General features: G+C 35.7%; 1 protein-coding gene across 31 annotated transcripts in view; it reads left to right on the top strand.

Moving 5' to 3' along the window:
• The window catches only part of NRXN1 (neurexin 1), a 759121-nt gene that overhangs the window by 306657 nt on the left and 425862 nt on the right, over positions 1–26602 (top strand). For 23 of the 31 annotated variants that reach the window (XM_051616125.1, XM_051616124.1, XM_051616118.1 and 20 more), the window contains 4 exons: positions 539–977; positions 10111–10494; positions 17500–17703; positions 19939–19965. In XM_051616125.1, coding sequence (XP_051472085.1) covers positions 539–977; positions 10111–10494; positions 17500–17703; positions 19939–19965 — 1054 coding nt within the window. The remainder of the gene's footprint in view (positions 1–538; positions 978–10110; positions 10495–17499; positions 17704–19938; positions 19966–26602) is intronic. The other 8 variants (XM_051616135.1, XM_051616134.1, XM_051616132.1 and 5 more) reach the window with 1 other exon arrangement.

Here is a 26602-nt window from a genome sequence, read left to right as displayed (position 1 = left end):
CCAGTTTTGTCTTTTTTGATCTCTGTTATACTAGTTTCCCTATTTTACAGGTTCAGGAATACCGTGGATGCTACTGCTCCTCAGTCCCAAAGACAAGATTTAAAATTTTTAATTTATGATGTTAAATTATGAAGTATCAGACCTTGGTATATTTTCTGTACATTAACAGAAGAGTTAAGACAGTGACAAAAAGTTTAGAAGAAGCAGAAATTTTATAATTCTTTAGCCTAGCAGAATGTCTGTGCATAGAGTGCACAAGGCCATGCAAGCTAATTTGCAACTGAGAGTATAAATTATGTGCAGATTCTTTCAGATTGTTTAAATTAACTCTAGGGATATTTTTAGAGCAACTTTGGTTTAATGAAAATTATTATTTAATTTTTAGCCAATGAAAATGGTTGTTTAATTTTCTGTGTGTGTAAATTATCATATTCATGGGCCATCATTGTTATCTTTTAAATAATATGCCTATTCAAGATAATAACTATTCGGTTAACTGGTTAAGTTGCCCTTAGTAACTTCTCTACTTTGCTTGCAGGTTGTATATAAAAATAATGATGTCAGGTTGGAGTTGTCTCGACTTGCCAAGCAAGGAGATCCTAAAATGAAGATTCATGGTGTTGTAGCATTTAAATGTGAGAATGTTGCAACCTTAGATCCAATCACATTTGAAACACCGGAGTCTTTCATCTCTTTGCCAAAGTGGAATGCCAAGAAAACAGGTTCAATATCATTTGACTTTCGCACCACTGAGCCAAATGGCCTGATTCTTTTCAGCCATGGAAAACCAAGGCACCAAAAAGATGCCAAACACCCACAGATGGTGAAGGTGGACTTTTTTGCCATTGAGATGCTTGATGGCCACCTCTACCTGCTGTTAGACATGGGGTCAGGTACTATAAAAATAAAAGCCTTGCAGAAGAAGGTGAATGATGGTGAATGGTACCATGTGGATTTTCAACGGGATGGGCGGTCAGGTAAGCTCCTTTTTTAATGTTCATTTTGGTTTTCCATTTTATATCTAAGCAAGTACAGGGTATGGTGCCACCAACAGAGTTGTGCATCATCTGAAAAATAAGGGAAATATAAGAATTCATTACTGTCAGGTACCAGAATACAGTTATTTTCGGCGTAAACTATCTATGTTAAAATGTATTGAGCAATCAGGTACTTAATCTTGCAAGTAAGCGTACTAAATACTTAAAAAACCAAGCAGTAGTCTCCCTCTGTGCTTCTTTACACCAAACAGCTGAAGTGACAGGTTTCAAGAATAAAAACAAAGCAATAAAGAATTGCTGAAAGTAATCTCCAACATAGGGAATAGCTGGCCCACAAAAACAGCACAGATCTTCCAATCATGTCAGCACATCTCAGCATAAATAAATGATATGCTAAGGAATGGCTAATATCACTTATAAGCAGAAATGGAAATAAGTGAGTTGCCATATTCTGTCAGTATGATTCATATTCTGTAGTAGTTTACTTGACATATGATCCCACTGACAGGGGTAAAAATTAAGAATTAATAAACTCTTCCTAATGCTGCTTAAATCTCTTCTAGCATAAAAGGCATTTAACTACAGAAATTGTCTTGGTGTTTGAGCTGCATCTGAACTTGAGTATAAATGGTGATTTCAGCAATTAATCAATATTCATTAACTGAAAGACAAATCTATTTGATGTTATCTTTCATGTAGTTCATGACAAGATTTGGGGGTATGGGATAATGTACTGTGTCTGTAGTTCAGTTCATGAAAGAATTTTCCAATTAATATCAGTATCCAATCTGAAATTTATGTTCATTCTGAAATTCAGTGTTCAGATATTTAAATTCTTATTTTGGATATTGTGGGGTTATCCCCACGTTCTGCCCTCTAGTGGCTACTTTTCCATGGATTTCATTTATAATTTATTTCTGAAACTTCACTGCAAAAAATTTACTGTTCTATGACTTACACACTACCCACAAATCAGATTTCATATCAAGCAAATCTTAGGTCCAGGTTCAAACTAAAAATTTCAGTCAAATCCATGCTGAAAGTCAGACCAAATTCAATTGATCAGTCTGCCTTAATATAATGAAAAATAATTATTTATTCCTTGATTCTAATTCCAGAGAGTTTTGTTTCCTGATTTAATGTCAGTTGTTTTTTTTTATGTTTTCTGAGGTTAACAAAGAAACAAAACAAAAAAAGCAAACAAACAAAAAACCAAACCAAACCAAAAACTAAAAACCCAAACAACAAAACACACAACTTCACAAAATCCTCATTCGTGTGTGAATATCCAAGAGTTTTATTATTTATAGTACAATCTTAATTTCAAGCTTCTTTCTTAAGTGCTGTTTCAGTGATTCACATGAGACAGTAAATCCTGTAATAATCATGCCTGTGGGACTTATTTTGGGAAGCAATATGCATCTGGCTATCAGGACTGTGTATATATAGTCAAATACATAGGTAAAAGAAAAATTGATCTAGCTGTTTAATCACCTGTAATCAAGATGGGTGCACTTTATTTGCTCTGTCATGCTTGAAAATTGACCATAGTACCTATTTGCTCTAAAACTTTGAACTAGTACCAGGGATAGTTAATAAATATGTAGGCATATGGATTGACAAACTGAATTTTTAGCTGAACTCCGAACCAAGCATCAAAAATTTTCTGTGATTTTAATACCTACAATAATATTTTACAGTAGAAGTACCAATAACAGTGACAATCTTTTTCTTAATGAGAATATTGGCTGTGTAGTACCTTAGACTGTCAGATTTAACCAAGTAAAATGACTGCCTAACAACTGAATAAACAATGAACTGTATGTTCCTTACTTCTTCTGATTGGAACAGGAAGTACCAGTGTGTTATGTTTAGATTATTTCCTCATGACTTATGCATGTTGATCTGTTATGCTTTTTTCCATGAATAATAAAATTCACTTTACTATTCTAGGAAGCTTTTTCATTTCTTTTCCCTAGCCAAAACCAAACCTACTGGAAATCATATTAATATGATCACTCTTCATGCTTACATTCAGAATTTTTTTATAAGTGAATAAATATATCTTGTATTAAAAACAACTGGCTTTTCTCAGACTGTCTTGTTGCTGCTGACAAAATACTTCCCAACCTATCAAGTATAAACTAAGAGATTCCCCTATTAATGAATTAGTGTCTTAATAACCTGTAATATATTTTTTTTAAATGAATTTTGGGGTCTTGCAACCTTTACTCATAGCCTTCAAATCCAATGCAGAGTGATTCCCTCAGATAATAGAAATCTGTGACATTTCTCAAGGAGCTTTGCTAATTTCCTTGACTTTCGTATTAGCTGGTTCAGCAAGTACTCGATCTATTTTTAATTCTTTCCTGTCTTCCAGACTCTCAGTCATAGGGAGCATCCACTCTAAACCACTGACTTTGCCATTGGCTGTCTGGGACTACGATATGGGAGATTTAAGGAATGAAAGCACACTTTTAAGCTGTGCATATCCAGGCCCTTTTCAGTAGTAATTATGGCGATTCCCTCTGATTTTGGGAGATAAAAGGAAGCAGGAAGAGATGGTGCCCTTTTATTTCCTTTTGCTGAAGGAACTTTTGACATATCATTCTTACAGAAGTTTTCATCCTAGAATCCCATCCTGCTGCCTGGAAGACCTACTCAGAGTGCTTCCTTACCTAAACAGCAGTTCTTTGGTGAGAAGGGACTCCTGAGATTGAATTTCAGTGTTAAGAGGAATTTCATACCTTCTCCATTGGTCCATCTTCCTTGCTAGATACGAAGCAGAGGAAAGGGAACATATGCTCCAGCAGCCTGTTTTTTTGGGTTTTTTTTAAGTATAACCAGCGGACACAACCTGGTACCAACTGCTGTGTTTGATGATATGAGCTGAGTTCTCTTCCAGTATTTATGGTTATTTTGAATTCCTGTGAAGGGTAGTTGCTTCATAGCTGCTTCACATGTGTGCCCTGTCTTGGCCATGGGCTGTATGGTGTGGTCACAGTCTTCATCACACCTATTGCATTATGCTTTAGTGTGTAAGATGTGAAATGTATTTAGAATACCTTGCTCTGATTTTTCAGTTTCTTACTGGGCAAATGTGTTTCCCATGCACAAAAAGCAACTAAATAGGCCACATAAGATAATAATAACAGAAACCAGAATAGGTGTAGTAGCTGGAGTTATAATCTTCATATTTAAATGATCAAAATTAAAAAAAGAAATATGTCTTAGTTTCTTATACACAGACTTATGAAAAGTAAATTGCAGAGAAAATGAATATGATTGAAGAGGTCCAGTAACTCATACCTAAGGGAAATGTTTGTCTGTTCTGCTCTTAATAGTACTGCCAACTCTGCAGTAAAACAATTTTGAAAAAAACTAATAATGAAACAGCTGTGTAAAGGTCTTTGCTCACAGAGTTTCTTGTAACACAATAGAGTTAGGTGTAATAACAATTTTCTGAGACTTGAGTATTGTTTAAGACTTTGTTAAACTGTTTACCATATTCAGGAATAACCTCACAAGTTTGGGGTTTTTTTGTTTGTGTTTTTTTTTTTTTCTTTTTTTTACTGAACTGCCATTTATCCTTTGGAAATCATCATTATACAGTGAAACCAGATAGGAAACCTACTCTTCTTGTCAACCTCCAATTGTGTATGGCAGTCTAAAACAAGTATCTGAATGTATTCATAGAAATGTAGTATTTAAGGGCTAAGAAGTCACTGAAATTTTGAACTAAATTTAGAGTTTCAGCTTAAATAGCAGAAATAACATCTAAAGTGGACAATTAGAGTTTATCTGTAGCCACTACCTCACTGTAAGTAGTTCTTTGCTCACATCTATCGCATGCAATGTTGTTGCAGGTTCATTTTTTACATGTACATTTCTACATATCCCTTCTCGCATCTTTCCAGCCTTTTAAGAACTGCCAGATTTACATGTTGCTATTTCAACAAATGTTACTAATTTACATATTTGACATAATAGGCTTACCTTGCATTTAAGGAATAGTCTTCCAATGATCCTGTTCATATTTTTCATCTATTCATGAGCTCAGAAAAATTGAGATGGGTGACCTAGACAAGTTCTCTATTTTACCCCTCCAATTAAATTAGTGATAGTATGCTTGTGTCAGTTTTGACAGATGTCTGTTGAGTGACCTCCAGCAATGGACACTGTACAACTTCCCCATGTAATACTTAATAAACTGAAGAGATGCAAGACAAGCCATTTTGTCTGTGAATCCCTTGTTCACAGCAGGCACAAAATACACCATGTTTTTTCCTGTCATATCTCTATACTTTTTATGATTTGAATGCTGTTCTGCCAGTCTCCAGTTTTCTTCATAGACTAAGAAATCCCAGCTGCTTCTTATCCTTATGTCATGTTCTGTAGCTATTGACCATTTTTATTGCCATCTTATGCACTCTCCTCAGCTGATCTGTCTTCTGCATCTTCCAGCATAGTTCCCATTTTGCTCATATGTGTGTTATTGTTGACTGTTCCTTTGAAGAACTGCTAACTGGTCTGTTATCATGTGGGTCAATAATTCTTGCCAGAAAACCTAATCTCATTAGTTATTTTCTCAAACAGTTCCTCCAATGCATAAAAATGTTTCTGAATGTTTAAATTTAACTTTGCTCTCAGGTGAAATGCTGTAGAGTCAGAGCACCCACAGGTCATGATAGAACCCTAAAATTTATGTCCAGTTTCTGAAGATAAGCAATGCTACCTGTTTCTAGAGCGTGAAACTAGATCGTGAATTCCCAGACTAAATAAATCAGCCCACACCTTCTTGTGTTTCAGTCTTCCCCTTTTTCTTCTTTCAGGCTGCACAAACCAAATGTTACCAGCTTTTTCTCACTTCTTGCTTTATCTGATAGAAATACAGTCAATATTTCCTATTTTGAGCATTAAAAAACTGCAAGGAGGCTACTTGTTTCCTGGCAGACATCATTGCCTCAGTGTGGCTCTTTTCAAAGAAGTATATATAATGATCTTGTTATGTGTGTTGTTATGCTAGGTACTATGCAAAGATATAACTGAAAGGATGGTTCTTACTACATAGATGTTAAAATTTAAGGTTATAGTTTTTTCTTTCCTTTGAGAGACCAGCGCTCTTCTAAATCTGCTGCTTCTTCATAATCTGTTGTCTTCAGGTTACTTTGCCCCATTCTTTTCCCTCTTATCCAACTTGACAATTGTGGTGTGAGAAGAGTTGATGTTACATCATCCTTACAGGGCAAATTATTCCTGTACTGACAAAACGAGACATTTGTATTCTTCATTGCCTGCCCTTCTTGCTTCTCTGGAAAGTAATGTCTCTTCACACTCCTAAGTAAATTTATCCAAATGCATTGGAGCACACTGTTGATTTGACAGAACAGTTCCTTTAATTCTGCCTGTAATTCCCAGGAAAAGTAGGACTGAAATCCTGCACTACTATCCATGAATTCTGTGGAAGCATCTGCCATTGTCATGCGGTCCAACCTCAGATGGTTTCAGCAAAACTCAAGGAAGATGACAGGCATAAAAAAACAACCTGTCCCCCCAAAAAACCCCCAAAACCAACCAAACAAAAAACCCCCAGAAAACAACCCAACCCAACAAAAAAATTAACTCCAAAACAAACAACCTAACAAAAAACTACAACAAAAAAATGTCAAAAACATCTACCTAGATGAAGAAGCACACTACCTCTGTGTTACAGCTCCAGATTCACTGTGGACCCAAAGGTGTTTATAGACCAAATATTTACTTTCTGTAGTCCCAGAACTTGAATTCTGCATTTTATTTTAAGATATTTAAACAAACAAACAAACAAAAAACCCCCAACCCAAACCAACAAACTCAACATTTTTGGGTGTATTTTGGAAGTCTTTTATTTCCCCTTGGTTGCATTTTTTTTTTTTTTCGCTTGCATTTACAAAACAGTTATTAAATTTGCATTGCATCTCAAAGATGCATAAAAGGTAATTTGGATACCAACTGCAGTAATGGTTGTATGTCAGCCTGGACATGCTCTTAGGAGTTCAGTTGGAAACTAGAATAACTTGGTAACCGATAGCATGAAAATCTTGTTGCCTGGACATGGACTTTTTGCTTCTGGTTAGATTAAAGCAAATTTGTATTACAGCCATATTCCTTGCTCTACATGGTGTGTTGTATGATGTTTTGGTCAAGCTTCTACACAACAGCTGACCCAGAGCAAGTAATTAGATATTACACTTCTGCAGGAGCTATTTGACTTCCTGTAGCTCTCAATAAAAAGGATTAAATAAAGCTAACTAACAGTTGCTTGATTAAGTGCACACAGTGTGCAGGTCAGCTGAAGTGGTGTGGATGTGTCCAGCAGCAAATTGGAGATAGTCTAGCTGGGTAATAGGGGTTCTATGGCCTTCCCAAACATGTATAGAAGAGTTGGTGCCTGTTGTGGATTTCTACCCATAGTTGTTAGATATCATGATTACACTAAGATTTCAGGGGACTTCTACCAAGGTGTATTTTATGTGGTGCCATTTCTTAGGGAGGGGAAAGGAAAGTTTCATTCCTTTAAGAAGCTGTTGATATCTATTAAAAAAAATAAATACTTAAGCTCTCTCCAGCTTTATGATGTACAGAAGAAAATTTTCCCACTTCAGTCTATCACCCAACTATAATTCACAGTCATTAAGAGATAGTGGTGATCTACAGTTCCCTTTATTATTAGTCTTCTCAGCCTTCTGTGCTTGCATAACTTATATTTTGAACCACCATTTTAATGTCGCAGCTACCCTGGCTGACAGTTACGTCTTTTTCTCTGCATTGAAATTCATCAAGGCTTAGCTGATTTTTTAATTTAAATATATTTTTTTAAAACAAATATGATGCCCTAGATGTCTCCCAGCATCATGGCTAGCTTGAAAACACAAGTGTCTGTCCAGTAGAAAACATCACTGAGCAAATGCATGAGCTTAGGATTTGGGGCTGAAGCTGAGTTAACTTGTGTTGGTGCAAGTGCTGCCTGAGCATAGGTTTTGATCATAAATCAGCCAGTACAGCAACAGACGGAACAAGCAACAATAGCGGTAAGAAATACTGTAGAAGTCTGACTTATATTTACAGAATCTTTATTTTTTTATTTAAAGGAGAAATTATCTGTTGCCTGCAAGCAGTCCTTCTTGATATGGACGCTCTCAGAAAAGTTAGCTGTCTTGGTTTAACAGGTCATTTACAGGTGCCCTTGTCTGAGGCAGCTGATTAATAAAATAAAACTCAAAATGTTTATGCTTGTATGCTTAATATCAAATTTATAGCAAGTGTTCCATATGAGTGCTGTTTTGCTTCAAGTATCTGAGCAGAAATGCAAATATTTAGAAGTAGCAAAATGTAGTAGTCTTATCAGTTTTTTAGGTGGTGATTTGGAAGAGAAAGAATTTTGGTTCAACATGGCTGTCTGTTACAGATATGACTGGAAGTTCACTTTACATCTATGTGATTATTCAACTGACAAGAACACATTTCTGATAAGAAATCTGACCACATTCTCCAATGTTCTTTAAACATGGTCATAAAGATGCACAAAGGCTATGCAAACCTTTGTTTTATCTTTTTAGATCTTTTCTGGTAGTAGGGAGATTGTTTGTAGTAGTGGTAGTAAACAGCCCTTCTAAAATCCATGTATCTCAAGTCTCATATGGGAGTTGGATTCCCTGAGACCTGTACCCCAAAGAGCTTTTGCTAAGGGTCCACACTGCTTAGATATTAATTCTGTCCATGTTGTTGAAGTTAACCAGTTGAATCAACAAAAGAACAAACAAAATATGTAGCTCTCTGTTGTTGTTTGACTCAGGTTCGACAACAATGCTCTCGATCCCCTCCCCCTCCCACCCGGGTAGGGAAGGAGAGAGAGAAAAAGAGAGAGACTTGGCTGGATTGAAAACTAAACTACACAGCTTTAATTAAACACTAATGATGTAAGAAAATACATACAATTATATATACGTCCTCCCCGGACACCAGCCATGGATGGAAGAGAAGGGAAGAAGAAACAGGAAGGAAGTTGTCTTCTGTGATCTCTGACCTTCCTCTGAGCTTACATAGATATATGGAATGGAATATCTCTGGCCAGTTTTGCTGTCTGTCTAACTCAGCCTCCTACAGGAGGGTCACAGATCTCCCCATTGTGCCTGAGCTGGCAGAGTAAAGGTGTGACCTTGAAGACCCAGCAGTTAGAAAAACATTCCTCTCTTACCAGCCTTAGTTTGAACACTTTGTGACTAGTTAAAAGAAAGCTTACTGAAGGAAAAAAAAAATCAGTAAAAGAAAAATTGGCTTCATCCTGGCTTAAACCAGGACACTCTCACAGGACTCTTCATTGCTAAATGAGAAACCTAATTTTTTAATTTTTTATTTTTTTTTGCTTAAAAATCACATTTTAGTATTTATGCTATACAAATTCTGAATTTCTTATTCTCATGCATGACTCCATTCTTCTGTAATCTGTGTCATGCTGACAGTGGAAATAGTGAATCATTTTAGTTTTATGTATATATGTATGGTGAATACATTCTGGTAAATGTGATTCTTCATTGTCTTCTCACCATTAATACTCTTTTAATAGTGTGCCCACCAAATAAGTGTTGCATAATGTGACTGGTACATTATTATAATCTAGTGGCCTATATAATGTTTTCTTTATCTTTTGCTTGCTTTTGCACACATATTGAATGGTAAGGAGTCACTTCTGTGATGATCTATGCTAAGATTCTTTTTTCAAGTGATTTTACTTAGTAAATAAAAATAAATTTGGTTGACATATGTGTGTTCTGTGACTCCATGTACTACATTTGGTTTTCTGCCTGTTCTAATTGTAAAAATTGGATACCTCATTACTTATAAAAAGTAAAGCAAAGGGGATCTTTACAATTGATTACAGTTTCTTTGGGCAGACACTTTGTAGAAATAGAATTCTGTTGTATTGTATAGCTGTACAGATAGAATTACCTATCTTTCATTTGTAGATATTTGACAGGACATAGTTTGCCATGTAGATGAATGATTAAAACAGCAGTACCAAAATCTTTTAGATGTCCTGAAAATAATGTATTTTGTTATCTTTTCTCCTCAGGGACCATATCTGTGAACACATTACGTACACCATATACTGCACCTGGGGAAAGTGAAATCCTTGACCTGGATGATGACTTGTATCTTGGAGGTTTACCAGAAAACAAAGCAGGCCTTGTCTTCCCAACAGAGGTGTGGACAGCGCTTCTCAATTATGGATACGTCGGCTGCATTAGAGATTTATTTATTGATGGTCAAAGCAAAGATATTCGACAGATGGCTGAAATTCAAAGCACAGCTGGAGTAAAACCCTCATGCTCAAGAGAAACTGCAAAACCTTGCCTTAGCAACCCCTGTAAAAACAATGGTGTGTGCAGGGATGGGTGGAACAGATTTGTTTGTGATTGCTCTGGTACAGGGTACCTTGGCAGATCGTGCGAAAGAGGTAGGTTCCATAAGATAGCTGCATTTCTGATTCATAGCATCCTGCACAATGATTAAAAATGGTAAAATATCATTAACTCTTCAGAGGCAAACAGAGCATGTTTGATTTCACTTGACATGAGCTGGAGGCCAGCTCTAGTTTGAAAGAAATAACTAGAGATAAGATCTTAGTGGAGTTTTAAAAATATATGAAGAAGTATTAGTTGCCTATGACAGAGTCAGTGTTGTTAAATATCTTCTTAAAAATGTCTCCTTTTGTGTCTCATCCTGCATTTCTGAGTTTTGAAAAGCTCTGTGAAAGTAATTTAAATCATTATTATTGCATTACTAAATGGTCACATCCCAGTTCCAAACTGAAGTCTTATTCTGTGCCTGCTTATGTCAATACCACTGTGTAATTAAATTTACTTTTGAATTGCACAGGATCACTTAAATCCACAGCTAGAACTTCAGCCATGAGTAAAAGCAAAATCATCAGTGTAGCAATCAGTATTTCTTAACTTATTTTAAAAAGATCGTAGTACCCAATGAAATAGTTTCTATTTAACTTATATCACTGAGTATTCCTCTTGCCTAGAAAAGGTAAGTGTAAAGCTGAAAAGCTCTGTTTATTTAGTTTAAAGCATAGATAATGGAAAGGACAAGAGATGTAGATGTTAGTTTACAGGAAGAAAACTCTAATGTATTTAAAATTACAGAGTACACTAATAAAAGATTTCACTGTTACTAGGAAAATAATTTAAAACTTAGTTAATATTTTAGCTGTTTAATTTTATTCTCAATGGAACAGGAAATGTTTCAATGACAGAAACTGTATTTTTCCTCTCACAATTGACACAGTAGTTTCTCTTTAAGCTGAAATCTAAACCTAAAGTTTGCTGGCTGAAAATGTAAATACTTTTCTTCTAGTTTCATTCATTTTTCTAGTTAGTAAGGTGAAACAAATATATGCTTTAAAAATAAAAATGGACGAATGTTTAAGTTGTATGTAGAGACGTGTGCATTTGTCTGTAATTAATACTATCATATTATTAGCACTGGCAAGTAAATTTCAATTTCTTCTGGTTTTTTTGTTTGCTTTTTTTTTTTTTTCTTATTTTTGAATATATAGGCCTTTGTCTCATGGCCAGTTATTATCAGATCTCCAGATTGTTCTCTTACTGCTGGAGTGAAGCTGGCAGAGGGCATAACCGAGCTCTGTGATTCATTACCAAAACCTTCAGTTACCATGTCTGGTGTACCACCCTGTGGCAAAATTCTGCTACTACATAGGGCAGAAATAATAGGATTTGCATTTTTTCAACAGGAGAGCTAGGAAACAAGTGTGTTAAAGCCAAACACACATGCAGATCTGCAAAGGACCTCAGGCTTCATCATAGCAATTACTCATAAATATACTGGACAGCTGGTAACATTTTATATAGAAGCATATTTTCTTTTTTGTTTACCATTTTTTATTTTCAGCTGTCTTCCAATACAGGGCTTGATTTTCCCAGTGCATTCCCCTAGTGGGAAAGGTGGTACTATTGTGGTGGTGTTGGCTTCTTTACAGTGGTATTTGATTCTTGTCCAACACAAATATATGCAGCAATTCAGACAGTATAGAATCATTTCCAGCTCTTGGGTTTTCCTCTCCAGAGGGAACTACAGTGAAAGGACATCTCCTTCCAGTAATTTTCATATCCCAAATGGTGACACATTAATAAGATTTTAGCTCTTGGGATTCTGAAAGTGACAAGTTGGCATCCTACCACACAAAGTTATTATAACTACTACCCATGTGCAGTAACTGATAAATTTTGTATTTGGTCATATAAGCAATACAGTTATAATTTTTCAAACTAATTTAAATAAAATAGGAACATGTTCATTTTGACAAACAATACAGTTTCACAAAGAAAATAATGTATTAGAATAAAATGTTGGAGATTAAACAACTGTAATATTTAGCTTAATGTTAAGCGACTAAGGTATCTTCAGTAAACAAAAGCATAGAGCTACTTTTTTGTACCACCATTTATTTTTCACGCTATTTCCCTTAAAATAGGAGTGCTAACATTTTTATGTGGATGTATAGTCTACAATGAAGTATCTGAAATAGTTTTCGTCAGTTTATTACTGCACAGAAAACATGGAACACAACCCATTTCTATTTGGATTTCAGGAATATTTTTTTTTTATATATCTATGTACTTTTTATCCTGTTGCAAGTTATTCTTGATTTTAGACTTGATTTTCAGTAAGGTGAAATATCAGTATTATCTGTAGATTGGCTTTAGTAGATTATGGAAACTACAGCAGATGGACAGGCAGATGTCACAGCAATATAATTTGGCTTCCCATCTTACTTTGATTGTTGATCACAATACGTGACTGCCTCTCAGCAAAGCCTTTTACAGGTGTACACTTTTGACTGGATGAGTGGGAACAATGTGCAAGAGTAAATTCATCAGAGTGATATGAAAAAATAGGCATGCAAAGAAGGAGTTAACAAAGTGACATTTCTGAGGAGAAAGATTTAAATTAGAGTGTGTGTGTGTAGATGTCCACGTTGTGTACGCACACACATCTGCACTCACACATACATGTTGAATAAAGAAATACTGCTTTTATTCCTTGCATTATTGTCACAGTTTGCCTCTGGGTTGGCAGTCAAACCAATAACAATAACGCTCTTGATCCCTCCCCTAACGTAGGGAAAGGGAGGAAAAGAATGAGAGAGACTTTCTGGGTTGAAAAGTGAAACAAATTCATTTTAATTATTAGTGATAAGGGAATATATATATTTATAAAGGGAAAACTCGATCACCTTCCTCCTCCCCTAGCAACTACCACAGCAACAGTCCTTTCTGGTGACTCCCAGCTGAAGGGCCATCTCTGACAGAATAATTGATCCTGTGTATTAAAGTTGTAGCACCTTTACAATATAGCACTCCTGAAGTAATGCCAGTGTAGAAACTCGGAAGAATAATTTCAACTTCTGTTCATGTATCATCTAGTAGCTAATAGCATATCAAGAATTGTTCCTGTCAGATTGAGGGGAAGGTTCCTCACAGTTCACCAGGGCTGCAGCTTTGGGCCCAGATGGACAGAAGTAGCTGCCATAGAAAACATTCACACAATCCTTATGTGAGTGTATGCCTGTGAATAGAAATAAAGCTAGAAGTTTGAATTTGAATCAGTAGCTATTTATATACTTGCATGCTCAAGCAACTTATACGAGTAAAATCATATATATTAGTGAGCATTTTCAGCGCAGGATATTGTTGCTCTGCTTACACTGGTAAATAAAACAGGGTCAGAGAGCAAACCTGAATATTTTGTTATTGATAAGCCATGTAGTTTATATGCTTCCTGGCATGGCTCTGGTCTGTATAATCTGTCTCTTTCTGAGCAGTGTTTGTGTGTGATTTCAGAGACAGTAGACACGGTGGGTGATTTTGTCCTTAAAAAATGGTTCTGTGGGCTACAACACAGTCCTCATAATATTTCAGATATTTTGAAACTGAAAAAGCAGGAAAAATCAGTAATTCTGCCTTTAGGACTTCAGAGGCACCACTAAAGGCCCGCTGGAAATAAGATCCTGTTTTATTTATTAAAATGTATTAGTAAGGATCTGTACTTACCAATTCACATTATTAAAAGCAACACAAACTTGACTGCAAAACTTATGAGGAAGAACAATGAAATTCAAATGCCTAGTCCACACTTCTTTCACTTCAATTTAAATAAACTGTGAATTGAAGGAGTAACAATTGGGTCTATTCAGCCTGGAGAAGAGAAGGCTCCGGGGAGACCTTATAGTGGTCTTCCAGTATCTGAAGGGGCTACAGGAAAGTTGGGGAGGGACTTTTTACAAGGGTGTGTAGTGATAGGATGAGGCGGAACAGTTTTAAGCTGGAAGAGGGTAGATTTAGGTTAGATATTGGGAAGGAATTTTTTACAGTGAGGGTGGTGAGACAATGGCACAGGTTGCCCAGAGAGTTGAGGCTGCACCCTCCCTGGAACCTGGTCTAGTGGAAGGTCTCCTCCTTGCCTATGGCAGCAAGATTGGTAGTAGATGAGCTTCAAGGTCCTTTCCAACCCAAATCATTCTATGATTCTATGAAAGACACTAGCAAAGGAGGAGGGAGCTTCTTGTGCTGTCAAAGGTCTCACACATGTAGTACTGCCTTCTGTCCTGCCGAGGCCATGGAAATTTGCCGAGCTGAGAGCAATGCTAAGTCAAGTGGAAGAGATGCTGAGTTGGATAGATTATTCACATGGCAAAATCCAGTTTGCCATCCTTAGAGAAGAGCAGAATATTGACAAAGTATCATTGAACCTTTTGAATGTTTTAACAACATTTTTTCTTTCTTAACAACAATTGTATCAGCAGACCCATTTCAAGAGAATAAATTGAACATAGTTGTATTTTTTATTTTAGGAATGCAGTGTCTCTGATCTTCAGTTACAGCTCTCAGGGCAGCACTAAATCTTTTATCAAATCATGCATGCTTCCAGCCAGTTTTGATTTTTTTCTGTGATATCTTTGTTTTAGAAAGCCTGTGACTTGGAACTCCCCATACTGAAAGGAGCTAGTTGACATGAGGGGGTTTTCTCATTGCCCCAGAGCTTTTAAGTAATTCGATCTTCTGTTCAGTCTCCTTGGTCTGTTCTTGGAACATCTGTTTTCAAAGTAACTGGCACAATATGGTTTAGGAGGATTGAGTACCTAATCACATCAAGTCTGTTCACCATGATGTTAAATACTCACAGGTCATCTCTGATTAAATTAAGGCAGCGCCTTCTCTCTTTTTTCTGTAATTTTCTAAAAGACTGAATAATTACAGGATAGCTGGCAAACAGTAACAACTCTGACTCTGAAAACTTTCTTTAATATAAGACAGCAACAGACCTCTTGTGTTGTCAAATGCTGTTCATCCTTTAACATTCAGACACTGGAATAGGCTGCTCAGGGAGGTCCTTGAGTCACCATCCCTGGATGTGTTTAAGGGTCTTTGGATGTGGTGTTGGTGGATATGGTTTAGGGGAGAACTTTGTAGAGTAGGGATGAGGGTTGGACTCAGTGATCCCAAGGGTCTTTTCCAACCTGAATTGTTCTATGATTCTATGATCTAATTTTGCTCAGTTTACGAAAACCCTGAAGAGTATGCATGTGTCTTTTTTTAATAGACAATACAAAATACCTTTTGTTTTCTCTTACATTAACATCTAACTAATACTTTCATGTCAGACTTCTTTACTTACCTAAATCATGTTTATCTTGAAAAGGATCTTGGGACCTTTTCATATGCAGATTAGACAGCTAGATATAGGAATGAATTGTAGGCCTTTGCTTGCCCACTCTCTCCTGCTCCATCTATCTTTACATTTACTATCTTTAACAGTATAAAAGATATGCACTAAAAAAGATTTTGACAAACTATCATAAGTTTTGATGTTTAAAAAACTATTATAGCACCTTTTTATTTACAATAGTATCAGTAGTATCAGTCCTTGAAAATATTATTGCAGGTGGGACCACTATACACCTTTGCTGTAGATGTGTCTTTATTATACTGTGACAAATTGAAGCGTAGAGAAGCCTCCTGTAGGTGCTCTCTGCTCTGCTGTCTTCTCTTTCTGTTTGTTGTTCATTTGGCCTGTTAACAGACAAGCAACGTATTTCTTTCAGTGAAATGAGGTGACCTCAGGATCACGTCTTTTTTTCTGAGATTCTGTAGCATCCTGCTTAGACCTCATATTCTAGCAGACCAACAATTTCAAGATTGAGAGGTTTTGGGTGGGTTAAAGAATGTAGGAGACATTGAAGAAGTTAAAAGGTCGCTAGTGAATTAGTGGTTGGTAAACAATCAGATGTACAGAACATGGAGCACAGTCAGATAGTATGCTTTGCCATTCAGGTAGTGGGCTTAGTTATGTAGTATGGTTAGTTTTGTATGCTACTGCAGAGCCTACTGAAATTCCTGGTGGTCTGCCCACTCACTATTGGCTTGGGGGAAAGGATGGTGCTCATTCACTGCTTCTCCTACCATAATGTTGTACCACTCATGGGGCTAAAAGCCATTTAAAAAGGCTGTGGTGGTGAACTAGCTACAATGCTTGATTATCCTGCAGTAAAGGACTTCCCAATACATTTCAGAAACAGATGTTTCCTTTGCTTTCTAGGAGAATGGAGTCTTTCTGCTACCTTACTCATTACCAGCCTGGAGGCTGGGAAAAGACTTGTGGCTGGTTACTCTGGGGTCTAACAAATTGTGACTGCTCTGTGCCAGACGCATTTGCCAGGAGGGTTTCTTAGAATGTCTGAAAGTGACAGTTCTTTGCTTATCTCAGTGGTTTCAAAATCTTACCCTCAATATGCCAAGTCCAGTCTTGATCCTCTTGTTGAGGCTGTCATCGTGTTCATGCACACGTTTTTATTCTATCATACCATAGTCATTGTGGCCATGAAGCAATCTGTGCTCCGTCCAACCATGCTGGGAATAATAACCTGTTTCAGGCAGCTTTTGGCTAACTGGATGATAAAGGTAACTGTGGCAGTAACAATTTTGATAGGTTTATACATGAAGTACCCTAAGGTAATTACCTAGGTAATAGTCAGACATGACCCTTCATTAGGCTGTAAGGTTTACCTGAGTAGCATTTACTGACTTTGACCTTTTTTAAGTAGCACAGGCCTAATCTTGCAAGCATTTCTTCACATGTGATTTTTACCCATCAGCTTGAAGATGTGTATATGAATAACTGATTCATTAAAAGAGTAATTTCATTTTCTTAAAAAGCACGAAAATATGCAGTTTTTTTAAAAAAAAACAGCAAACCAAATCCTAACCAAAAAACCAAACCCAACATTGCTTTGTTTCCCAGTAATAACTGTGATATGTAATACACAGTTGTTCTGCCACCTTGACTGAATATACATTTACCATGTTCTCTTTGTGCAGTTTCAGTAAATACAATACAATTATTTAATAACGGATTTTTTCCTTTATGTTTTCAGAGGCGACCATTTTAAGCTATGATGGAAGTATGTTTATGAAAATACAGCTCCCTGTTGTGATGCATACAGAGGCTGAAGATGTTTCTTTACGGTTCAGGTCTCAGCGAGCTTATGGCATTTTAATGGCAACTACTTCTAGGGAATCTGCTGATACCCTTCGTTTAGAGCTGGATGCGGGACGAGTTAAACTAACGGTCAACCTAGGTAACAAATTCTTCCTCTGAGAAATTAACATTTTCTTTACATTTTTCTTTTTGCTTGCAAACATTTATGAAACAGCCTGTTTTAGCATCAAAAGTAAACTGAAATTATATATAAGCACATGTCAATGCAACATTTGCATATGTACATACACACAAATACATGCCCATTATTATACTTTATTTTATTTTATTTTGCATTTTTGTATTCTTTATATTCTTAACATAATCCATCACAATATTTTTGTACTGTTGTGTACACTAAAAAGAGAAGACTAGTTCATCAGTGGTATTTTGGGGCTAAATTTTTAGACTTCATTGTGGAAGATTTGTCTCCACAATTTATTCACAGTAGCAATTCTACAATTTAAATGTGCAAGCAGAAACAACATGTATGTAGGTCAGTTCAATTTTATCTCCACCAATTAATGTGCAACATACAAACGTATAAAAGAATTTCTAGTTTTAACGGTGAAAATGTTGCATTTAGATATTTCCTCTGATGAATTTCTTGGTCTCCTTTTTTTAGGTGTCAAATCTATAGTAAATCCATTCCTCTTTTTTAAACAATTCTGTAGTGGTATTTTTGTAGTATCAAACTATAACACAACCCTTCAATGCCCAAAGACTGCGGCCCTCAGCAAACAGCCATGTGAACACAAAAGGCACAAGCCCTTTTACAGAAAAAAAACCAAACAAAAAACCTAACACATTAAATTGATTCCTGGTTTGAAACATGATGGACAAAATATTGTTATGGTTTTCTGTAGTTTATAGAAAAGTAAATGAAGTGCTTCTGCTGTGCTTGTGGGTAAATTCAAGTTAGGAACTGAAAGAGAACAGAAGTACAGTCTGGAAAAGGCACAGTCAGCGCAGTCATTCCCATTCAGTGGAATGTTATTTTTCAAGGGAATTAGTTTTTTTATTGTTTTAATCGCAGACAAAATTATTTCCAGAAAACATGGGCCTGGGGAGAGAAAATAATCGGCTAGCCCTCCATTTCATAAGCGTGTTGCTCAGCGAAACACTGTCTTAGTGTTGAGATTTCGGAAGCGAGGTTTTCCCTGCTCTCCTCTTCTCTGCCGTCCCCTCTAGTGTCGAGCCGGGGCTTCTGCAGGCTCCGGAGCGCTTTCTGTGAAAGGGGATGTGCAGCTGCTGCTCCTGGGCTGTTTGCAACCACTTTTCTGATGCGGTTGACGACACATGACAAACTCAGCTATATGGAAACAAAATCTAGGTTTGATGGTATATATGTTCCTCAAAGGTATAAGGCAGAAGTAGCTGTACAAACCAAGTAGCAGGGCATTAGTTTTATTTTATTTTATTTTATTTTATTTTTATTTTTATTTTTTTTTTTATTTTTATTTGAATAATAAATGCAGATAGCCCAGCAGAGGATTCAGCTGCATATCAGCATATCTCTTTATATACAAACCACCACCCTCTGTCAGCTTTTACCTACTTTTATAGTTCAATAGTTAAAAAAAGGAAATAAATGCATGCCTCAGTATAGGGTCTTTGCCCAGCATCCCTCTTTTCTTTTTTTTCATTGTTTTTCTTTTTTTCTTTTTTTCTCCTAAGGCAGGCTAGAAAATTATCTGAAAAATAGTTTTCTCTAATTATCAGTGTTTATAAATATGTGATTATTTTGTGTATATTAATGTAGCTTTAAATGTAGTTACTACTCATTACTTAAGTCTATACATCAAGAAAATATGAACCCCCAAAACCCTATTTATAGGCCTGGGAAATGCACTTTGTATTTTACCACTTATTTTTTGAAGATCAGCCTTTGAGGTATACTATACACAAGTTGTCCAAGATGTCTGATTGTTGTCTGGCTTGCTCTATGACCCATTGTGACGGAGCACTTTCTAATTGCATTGAGAAAAATTACCTGTTCTTTCACAGATGGGGAGAAAGTTGCAGCCTGCCTCAGTTAAGCATCTTTGACATTTAATCCTGATTTTCACTTAGATTTGTCACCATGTAGCTTTGTTTGAAATTGGCCATTTTTACCCTATTTGTCATTTCTATTTATAAAGATTTAACACAGTATATATTTACATATTTTATATAAACATTAAAAGGTTATAACAGTATGTAAAGACTGATAATACCGAGTGGCCATGTTTGCATGTGTCTGTCCCCGGAAGGGTGGACTGTGATTTTATTGGATGTCTGCAGCTATTACCTTGAAGGATAAATTTTCATTTTTCATCTATTCTTCCCCATCTAGACTGTATCAGGATTAACTGTAATTCCAGTAAGTGCCTATTCAAACTTTTTAAAATGTTATTCCACCATTATAAAATATGCAACCTAGATGAAAAACATTATGGACATCTTGCAAGCACTTGATAATTTATTAATGAAATGTGATGGTTAATTATCATTGTGTAAAAAATCATCATATAATCTAGTGTGTATTTTTTTGTCTTTCCCACAGGGTATAACTTTTAGCTAAGGTATTAAAAAAGGAAGTATTCTACAGGTTGTGAACATACATAGAGGAAATGGTACCTGTAGTATTGTATTATTCTAGATGGGCTATTTTATTGACAGTAGCTGTAGAATTTTCAAACGAGCATTTCTGATAAGCTGCCACATATTTTCCTTTGTGCTCTCCTGGTTTTCTTGACATTTTACCTCAAACTTGCGGTGAGACTTTTGGAATATAATTGTCCATAGTACAAGAATTTCTGTTTTATAATCCTCCTAGAAAATTAGCTGTATTTACTGACTGCTTATAACACAATTGGTTTTGCTAAATCTTTGTTTTGTTGAAACATAATACATTACAATAAGGCCATTATTACATCTGAGAATAACCATATTTCTATGATGATTTTTTACACTCTAATCATGTAAGACACCTTAAATTGAACAATTTTTCTCTGTGGTATGCATGTTTATGAAACAGAGGGAAACATTTGCCAGATGAATGGACTAAATTTTAACTTCTCTGATATTATTTGGATTAAGAGGCTATATTCTGAAAGGGGAAAAAGGACTGTGATTTTATTTTGAGTCTATGGAATTCCTGAATGGTGTCAAAAAAATTATTGATAGTAAGTATGGTAGATTTGAGTTTTGGATTGTTTTTTCTTTCCCTTCTTAAGAGGTTTTGAAGGCCAGAGGACTGGCTTTATGCAAACAGAAACAAGGCTAAACAACAAACTGCCTAGGTAGAATATATAGTCCTTAACAGTTGCCCAAAACACATTCATGTAACAGCCCATAATTGTTCTATCGTCCACAAAGAAAAAAAGAGAATGCAATTATTTGTAACATGTTGTCTGCGAATAGGTTTTGCAATGAATAACTTTACAAAGTATTTGTACTAAAATGCAAAAGTTTTCTTAGGGTAGACTTTTAATCTAATCCATACTTAAATCCAGACAGACTTTTCCATACAGTAAAGAAAATGGTTGCAGGTACTGTGGCATATAGATAGCTTCCTCCTATTAAAAAAAAATAAAATTGTTCAATTATAAAACCAAATATTTCCACTTGCCAAAAATGTTCATTGCCAAAACGTGTAAGATAATGAAAAATCTCAGAAACATTTTGTTGGTCTGTTACAGGACACTATTTTTTTCTCCTGACGAAGTCCCAGTTAGAAAGAGATTTCTAAGTATAAAACAAGCAGCTTATTTAGCAGAAATGTAATGAGTTTGCCTGCTGCTGGTAAATCCCTTTTTCCCTGGGAAAAGCAATATTACTTTTTTCCTAACTTCCATAATAAAATTAGAAAATCCCTCTGAAAAGGGAATTGCTATCATAGAAAAAAATCAGTAATACTGCCACAATACAGTAGGTATTTTGGTTTTTTAATCTCTTTTAAATGAAATGAGGTGTCATAGAACTAAATTGAAGTTATTTCTATATTCCATTTATAAGCAAGTTTTGGATCAAAAGGGAACCTGCAAATACGGAGTAAGTAATAAGCTTCCAATGAGAGGAGTAAATAGGAGAAATATATCTGCTTAACTGAATTAGCAATTATGAGTTCTTCGTGGTCCCATACAGAAGCAGCATAACCTCTGTACAAAATACCCTTGGTATCAAATACTCATACGTAATTTTTCTTCACAGTTTGTTCAAAGCCTTTTTGTTATTAGAAATGAACTTTCATTATTAGTTGCATCTCCCTTTGGTGCTTGTGCACTGAACAGATTTTTGTGAGCTTTCGGTCGGGTAAGTATTGCAATGCTTTCTTATCACCACTCACTGTACTTTTCCAACAACCAGATAACATTTCATAAGCAATTTCTGTGTTTTAGTTTTTAAATTATGAAGAACTGTTGTTCTAAGCATGATGCTTGCTTATTAGACAGTATAACATATTTTACTGGAACAGGCACAATTCATTTCAAAGCAACAGCATCCAGAACTTGAATTCTCAATTTACTAAACACTGTAATAGTTTAATAATTTAATAATTTTATGTTGATAGAAGCGAATCTGGTTTTCATGTTTAAGAAACTGTTTTCCAGATTCTCCCATTTCTGTTGCTTAGAAATTAATCAATATAATTTCACTGCTGCATCTGAAATACTATTTATATTATATTTATATATTACTAGACTAGTAATAGAGTTAAAGTCAGGACTAAGCTATCTGGTTTGAATTTGGAAAGCCAGCTTTAAAAAAAACATAAAACCAAACATAAACAAAAATAGGTGTTTTTCTTGATATAAGAAAAGGAAAATACAAAAGTGGGCACCTTATTTCTTACAGTGCATTACAAATCCCATAGATACAATATTGCACCTCCTTCTTCCATTTTCCCTTGAGCTTAGCCTAAAACCTGCCTTCTATCCACTGCAGAGCAAAAGACCCAATGGTTGGCTGGTCAGAACTGATATTTTGGTACCAATTTGTTCTACACTGTCATACATTCAACTTTAGCTAATGTCCTGTGTTGCAGAAGAAGTGACATTTTGTTGTCTTCCTGGTTCAAAATAGAGACTTCGTAAAAATTTTGAGCTGTTAATCAGATCTCAGAATGCTGCAGAGCAATGTGTCTCATTAACAATGTACTAGAAGCTGTTTTCTTCATGCCATTTTTATGGAGCTGAGTGGCATACTGAAGTAAAAGTATTTTTATTTTGTGTTATGATAGAAGAATGGTATCTTTATAAAACCTTATACCACTAGAAAGTCCATCTCGTGTCTCTCAAAAAATACCATTGCTGAAATGTTGGGTTTCTGCATCCTTAAATCACTTCATTGTGTTCTTCAGACCTGCAAATTTACAAAACAAAATTGTCTCTCAGGCACTGAAATAAATGGTCCTTTTAAATTGAAGTTGTGTAGGTCAGTGTTGAGGCTGACATCGGGAAATGGGAAAACTTAAGTTATGAGCAGAAATGGCTACTATGGTTTCAGTATTAGGTCTCATAGACTGAGGAAAAATAAGACTGAGGTGAACAATGATTGTTCAAATAGCATGAATATGCAGCATTTCTTGGCACTCATGGTTCTGTAAAAAGAATTGTAGTTCAATTGCTGTACAGCTCTTACACGTTATATACAGAATGGATGAGCTAATCCTTTAAAGTTGCCTGAGGAAAAATGCTTTAAAAACCAACCAACCAAACACAACCCCCCCCTGCCCCACATTTCTCCCTTTCAGAGAAGGAGGTAATTGTTATCTTTTGAGTACAAATTATAAACAACAGTGAAACCTACTGAATTAAATGTGATTTTTCCTTAGTATTTCTTAGAGACAGAACTTCATCCCATAACATTTACTTGGCAGATAGATGACAGTCTTCGAATAACTTGAGGACAAATACAGGTGTGCTATATTTCCATATTTTTCTCTGCCACAATGTTAAGTGCTACTATCTTAATTTAAATCCCCCCTCCTTCCCCCCCCTTTTTTTTTTCTTCAGTTTTTATGCTTCCAAAACAATAACATCTGAAAAATTCCAGGTACCTGTAAGTCTAGAGGCTGCTGGATTTTATGTGCAATATACTTTTTCACAGGCATGTGCAGTCTTATATGCTATTTTGTCTCTGTGTTTGTTGTTTGGGTTTGGTTTTTTGCATTGCTATACTTTCTGAAAATAAATTGTCTACATTTTTATATGAGCCGGCAGAGTAGGACCATAAGATTTTTATTGTGACATGATACAAATAATACTGTTAACTGGTAAATAGCTGGCTGTCATTTATGAATCTGATACTGTTGTTCAATATAAAAAGATACAGGATAATACTTTTTTTTTTTTTTTTTTTTTAAATGCTGCTGTGAAAGATTGCTCAACTAGCAGCACATGTTTGTGTAGGAGTGATTTTGGTCAGTCCTCTGTTACAGTTTTACTTCTGTAGGCAATAATTTTTCAAGTAATCCTATTGAATTCACTTTTACTCAAATGTAGGACTGTCATAAGTAATTAATAAGAATTGCAGAATGTTAGGAAGCAGGGAGCAGAGAGTACTGTGGCTGTATAATACATGTATACTACTCCCCAGAGAATGTATCAACCAGCTTTTCTAGCTATGTGTCCACCTTTACAAAATAGGAATCATTTCTTGGGCTTTGAGGCTATTCTCTTTTTCCTTTTACTGAAATGCCCCTTCACTTCTATTTTCACACACCTAGTGTCTACCTAGTGTCTCCTAGTGTCTTCATCCATTCTCTATATCAATTTTAAAAAATTAATTTTATTTTTTCATTCCACTGAATCTTTATGCTTTTCCCAATATTGTTTATTATATTTTCCATTATTTTCTTGAACATCTGTCCTTTTAAGTTCTTCAGATGTGAACATTAGAGATGATGAAAATATTCTGTATGGAGTATGTAACATCTGTTATTGAAGTATTTTTTTCTTGTTAAGATACCCTACAAATCCAAAGCATGACAAGGAGGTATGTCAAATTATTGGTAAATAACAGAATTAGATGTATTGAAAAACCAACAGTGGTGTTCAATTACAGCACATTTTCAGTTTTTCATAAGCAGCACGAAAGCTTACGTGAAGTTTCTTTAGTTTAGAAAGCTACTGCTTGTTAAAATGCTTTTTGTTGCAAAGTCCAGAGTTTTCAGCTGTGCTCTTATGGGTATTGCAAAATCTACTGTGATGACAAAATTCACTAATACATTTTCATGCATTAACATCTCATTTTCTGGTGAAAGGAATTATTAGAATATATTAGTTCCTCCTTTTCTGTTGTTGTTGGCAGTAGAAAATAATTAAAATGAAGCAATATTGTAGTTCCCCTCAAAATACAAGATTTTGTATTTGGCAGGTTTTCTTACACAGTTCTCAGAATAGCGTGAGGTGGTTTTGATCTTTGTCTCATTCAGGATGGCTGACAGCCTGCTAAAAATATGCTAAAGAGCTTTACCATAGAGGACAAAGCAAATCCGCAGGATACTTTCAGTGCAAGTTCAGACAGGGACTCCCCTCTGTTTGTGTTTTGTGTAAAATTTGAAATAATTATAAATAATTATTTTAAAGTTTTGGCTATACTGTTCAGATTTAGAACATGGGGTCTTCAAGTTCCTTCTCATTCAGCAGTATTACTTTAAAGACCCCTTTTCACATGAATTGTTGAAAACTGAAGTCTGCTACTATGCAACAAAACTGAAAACATACATAGCCCTTTTCAGTAAAGTTCTGTTTATGATTGTTGCTAACAACAACCATCATTTGAATCTAATCAAAGGAAACAGGCTGAAAGACATCCAAAAAAGGAAACCTGCTTCTGTATTGAGAGCCTCTCACTGGAGTCCTCAGTACTTGGTCCTGAAGCTGCACTGATGCTGACCCGTATCTTGTTTCAGGCACTCTGCTGTGAAGTGAGTTGTAAACAGGCTAGGAAAAAAAAAGTTTGTGTTTGAAAGCAAAATAGCCTGTACAAACATAATCCAACAGGACTAAAGTAGTTAAGGGACAGCCCATAATTTATTCTGTAAAGCTACAGAAGCTAGTCAGGGAAGATCATCTGATTCCTCATTCTGTGTTAAATATAGGGTGAAAGGAAGTGATGGTGCACAGTTTCTGCTATCTAAGCCCATCATATTAATTAGCTCACTGGAGGTATGATGGCAAATCCATTTACCTCTTGCTGCAGTCTAATTGCCCACCAGCTCTGGAGAAAAGTAGCTGTTTCACTTCACTTTTAACCTGCTTCTTCTCCTTGGGAGCACCTACAGCAAGGTCTATGACTTGGCTTTTTTTCTGAAAAGTCATAGTTATGCAGTAGGCTTTTCCCAGATGTTGACAGTCAAAAAAAATTTCTGAGAAAGTAATCTCTGCTCCTTGAATGGTAGGAGTGACTTAGCTGAGAATGTAAAGAGAACCAGCAGGGCCACTGATGATAATTTTTCAAAAGCTCCACATAACATTCTTTGGGACTGTGCTGCAGAATTTAATCTGTCTCTTAAAATTTTCTTTTCATTCACTTTAAAATTGTATTCTTTTAGATGTCTTCCTGTTGGCTGGTCCTGCTCTTGCATTGCCTATTGCTTTGCTGGCAGCACAAATGTTCAAGCATTGATGTGGTGAATTTGCCTAAAAAGGTGACCCATTAATGAAATTACTAATTTTAACTTCCTGCAGTTTTCTGAGCAGTATTGTCACAACACATATGGACAACTTCTGCAGAATAAAACAGGAGAGGAGAGAGGCAAGAATGGTGTGAAGACAGTAGAAAAACAACCTCTGGTGGAGAGAGTGAATTGCTTTTTTCAGCAATGCAGACTTATGCAGTCCCAAAGTGAATTCATCTGGCCTACATGTAAGCAAAAATGTCCTGAAAAAATAGATGTTATAGACAGAAAGGCAGAACCATCACTTCTTGAGATGTGGAATGCTTAGTCTGTATCAACTGAGACATTTCAGACATCTGAAAAGAGATTTCAGAATAGTTTCTGAGTAAAT

This window comes from Apus apus, chromosome 3 (assembly GCF_020740795.1).
Source record: "Apus apus isolate bApuApu2 chromosome 3, bApuApu2.pri.cur, whole genome shotgun sequence".
NCBI classification, from domain to species: Eukaryota; Metazoa; Chordata; class Aves; order Apodiformes; family Apodidae; genus Apus; species Apus apus.
Note: the sequence above shows the minus strand (reverse complement) of the source record. Positions and strands in the feature narration are given on the sequence as shown.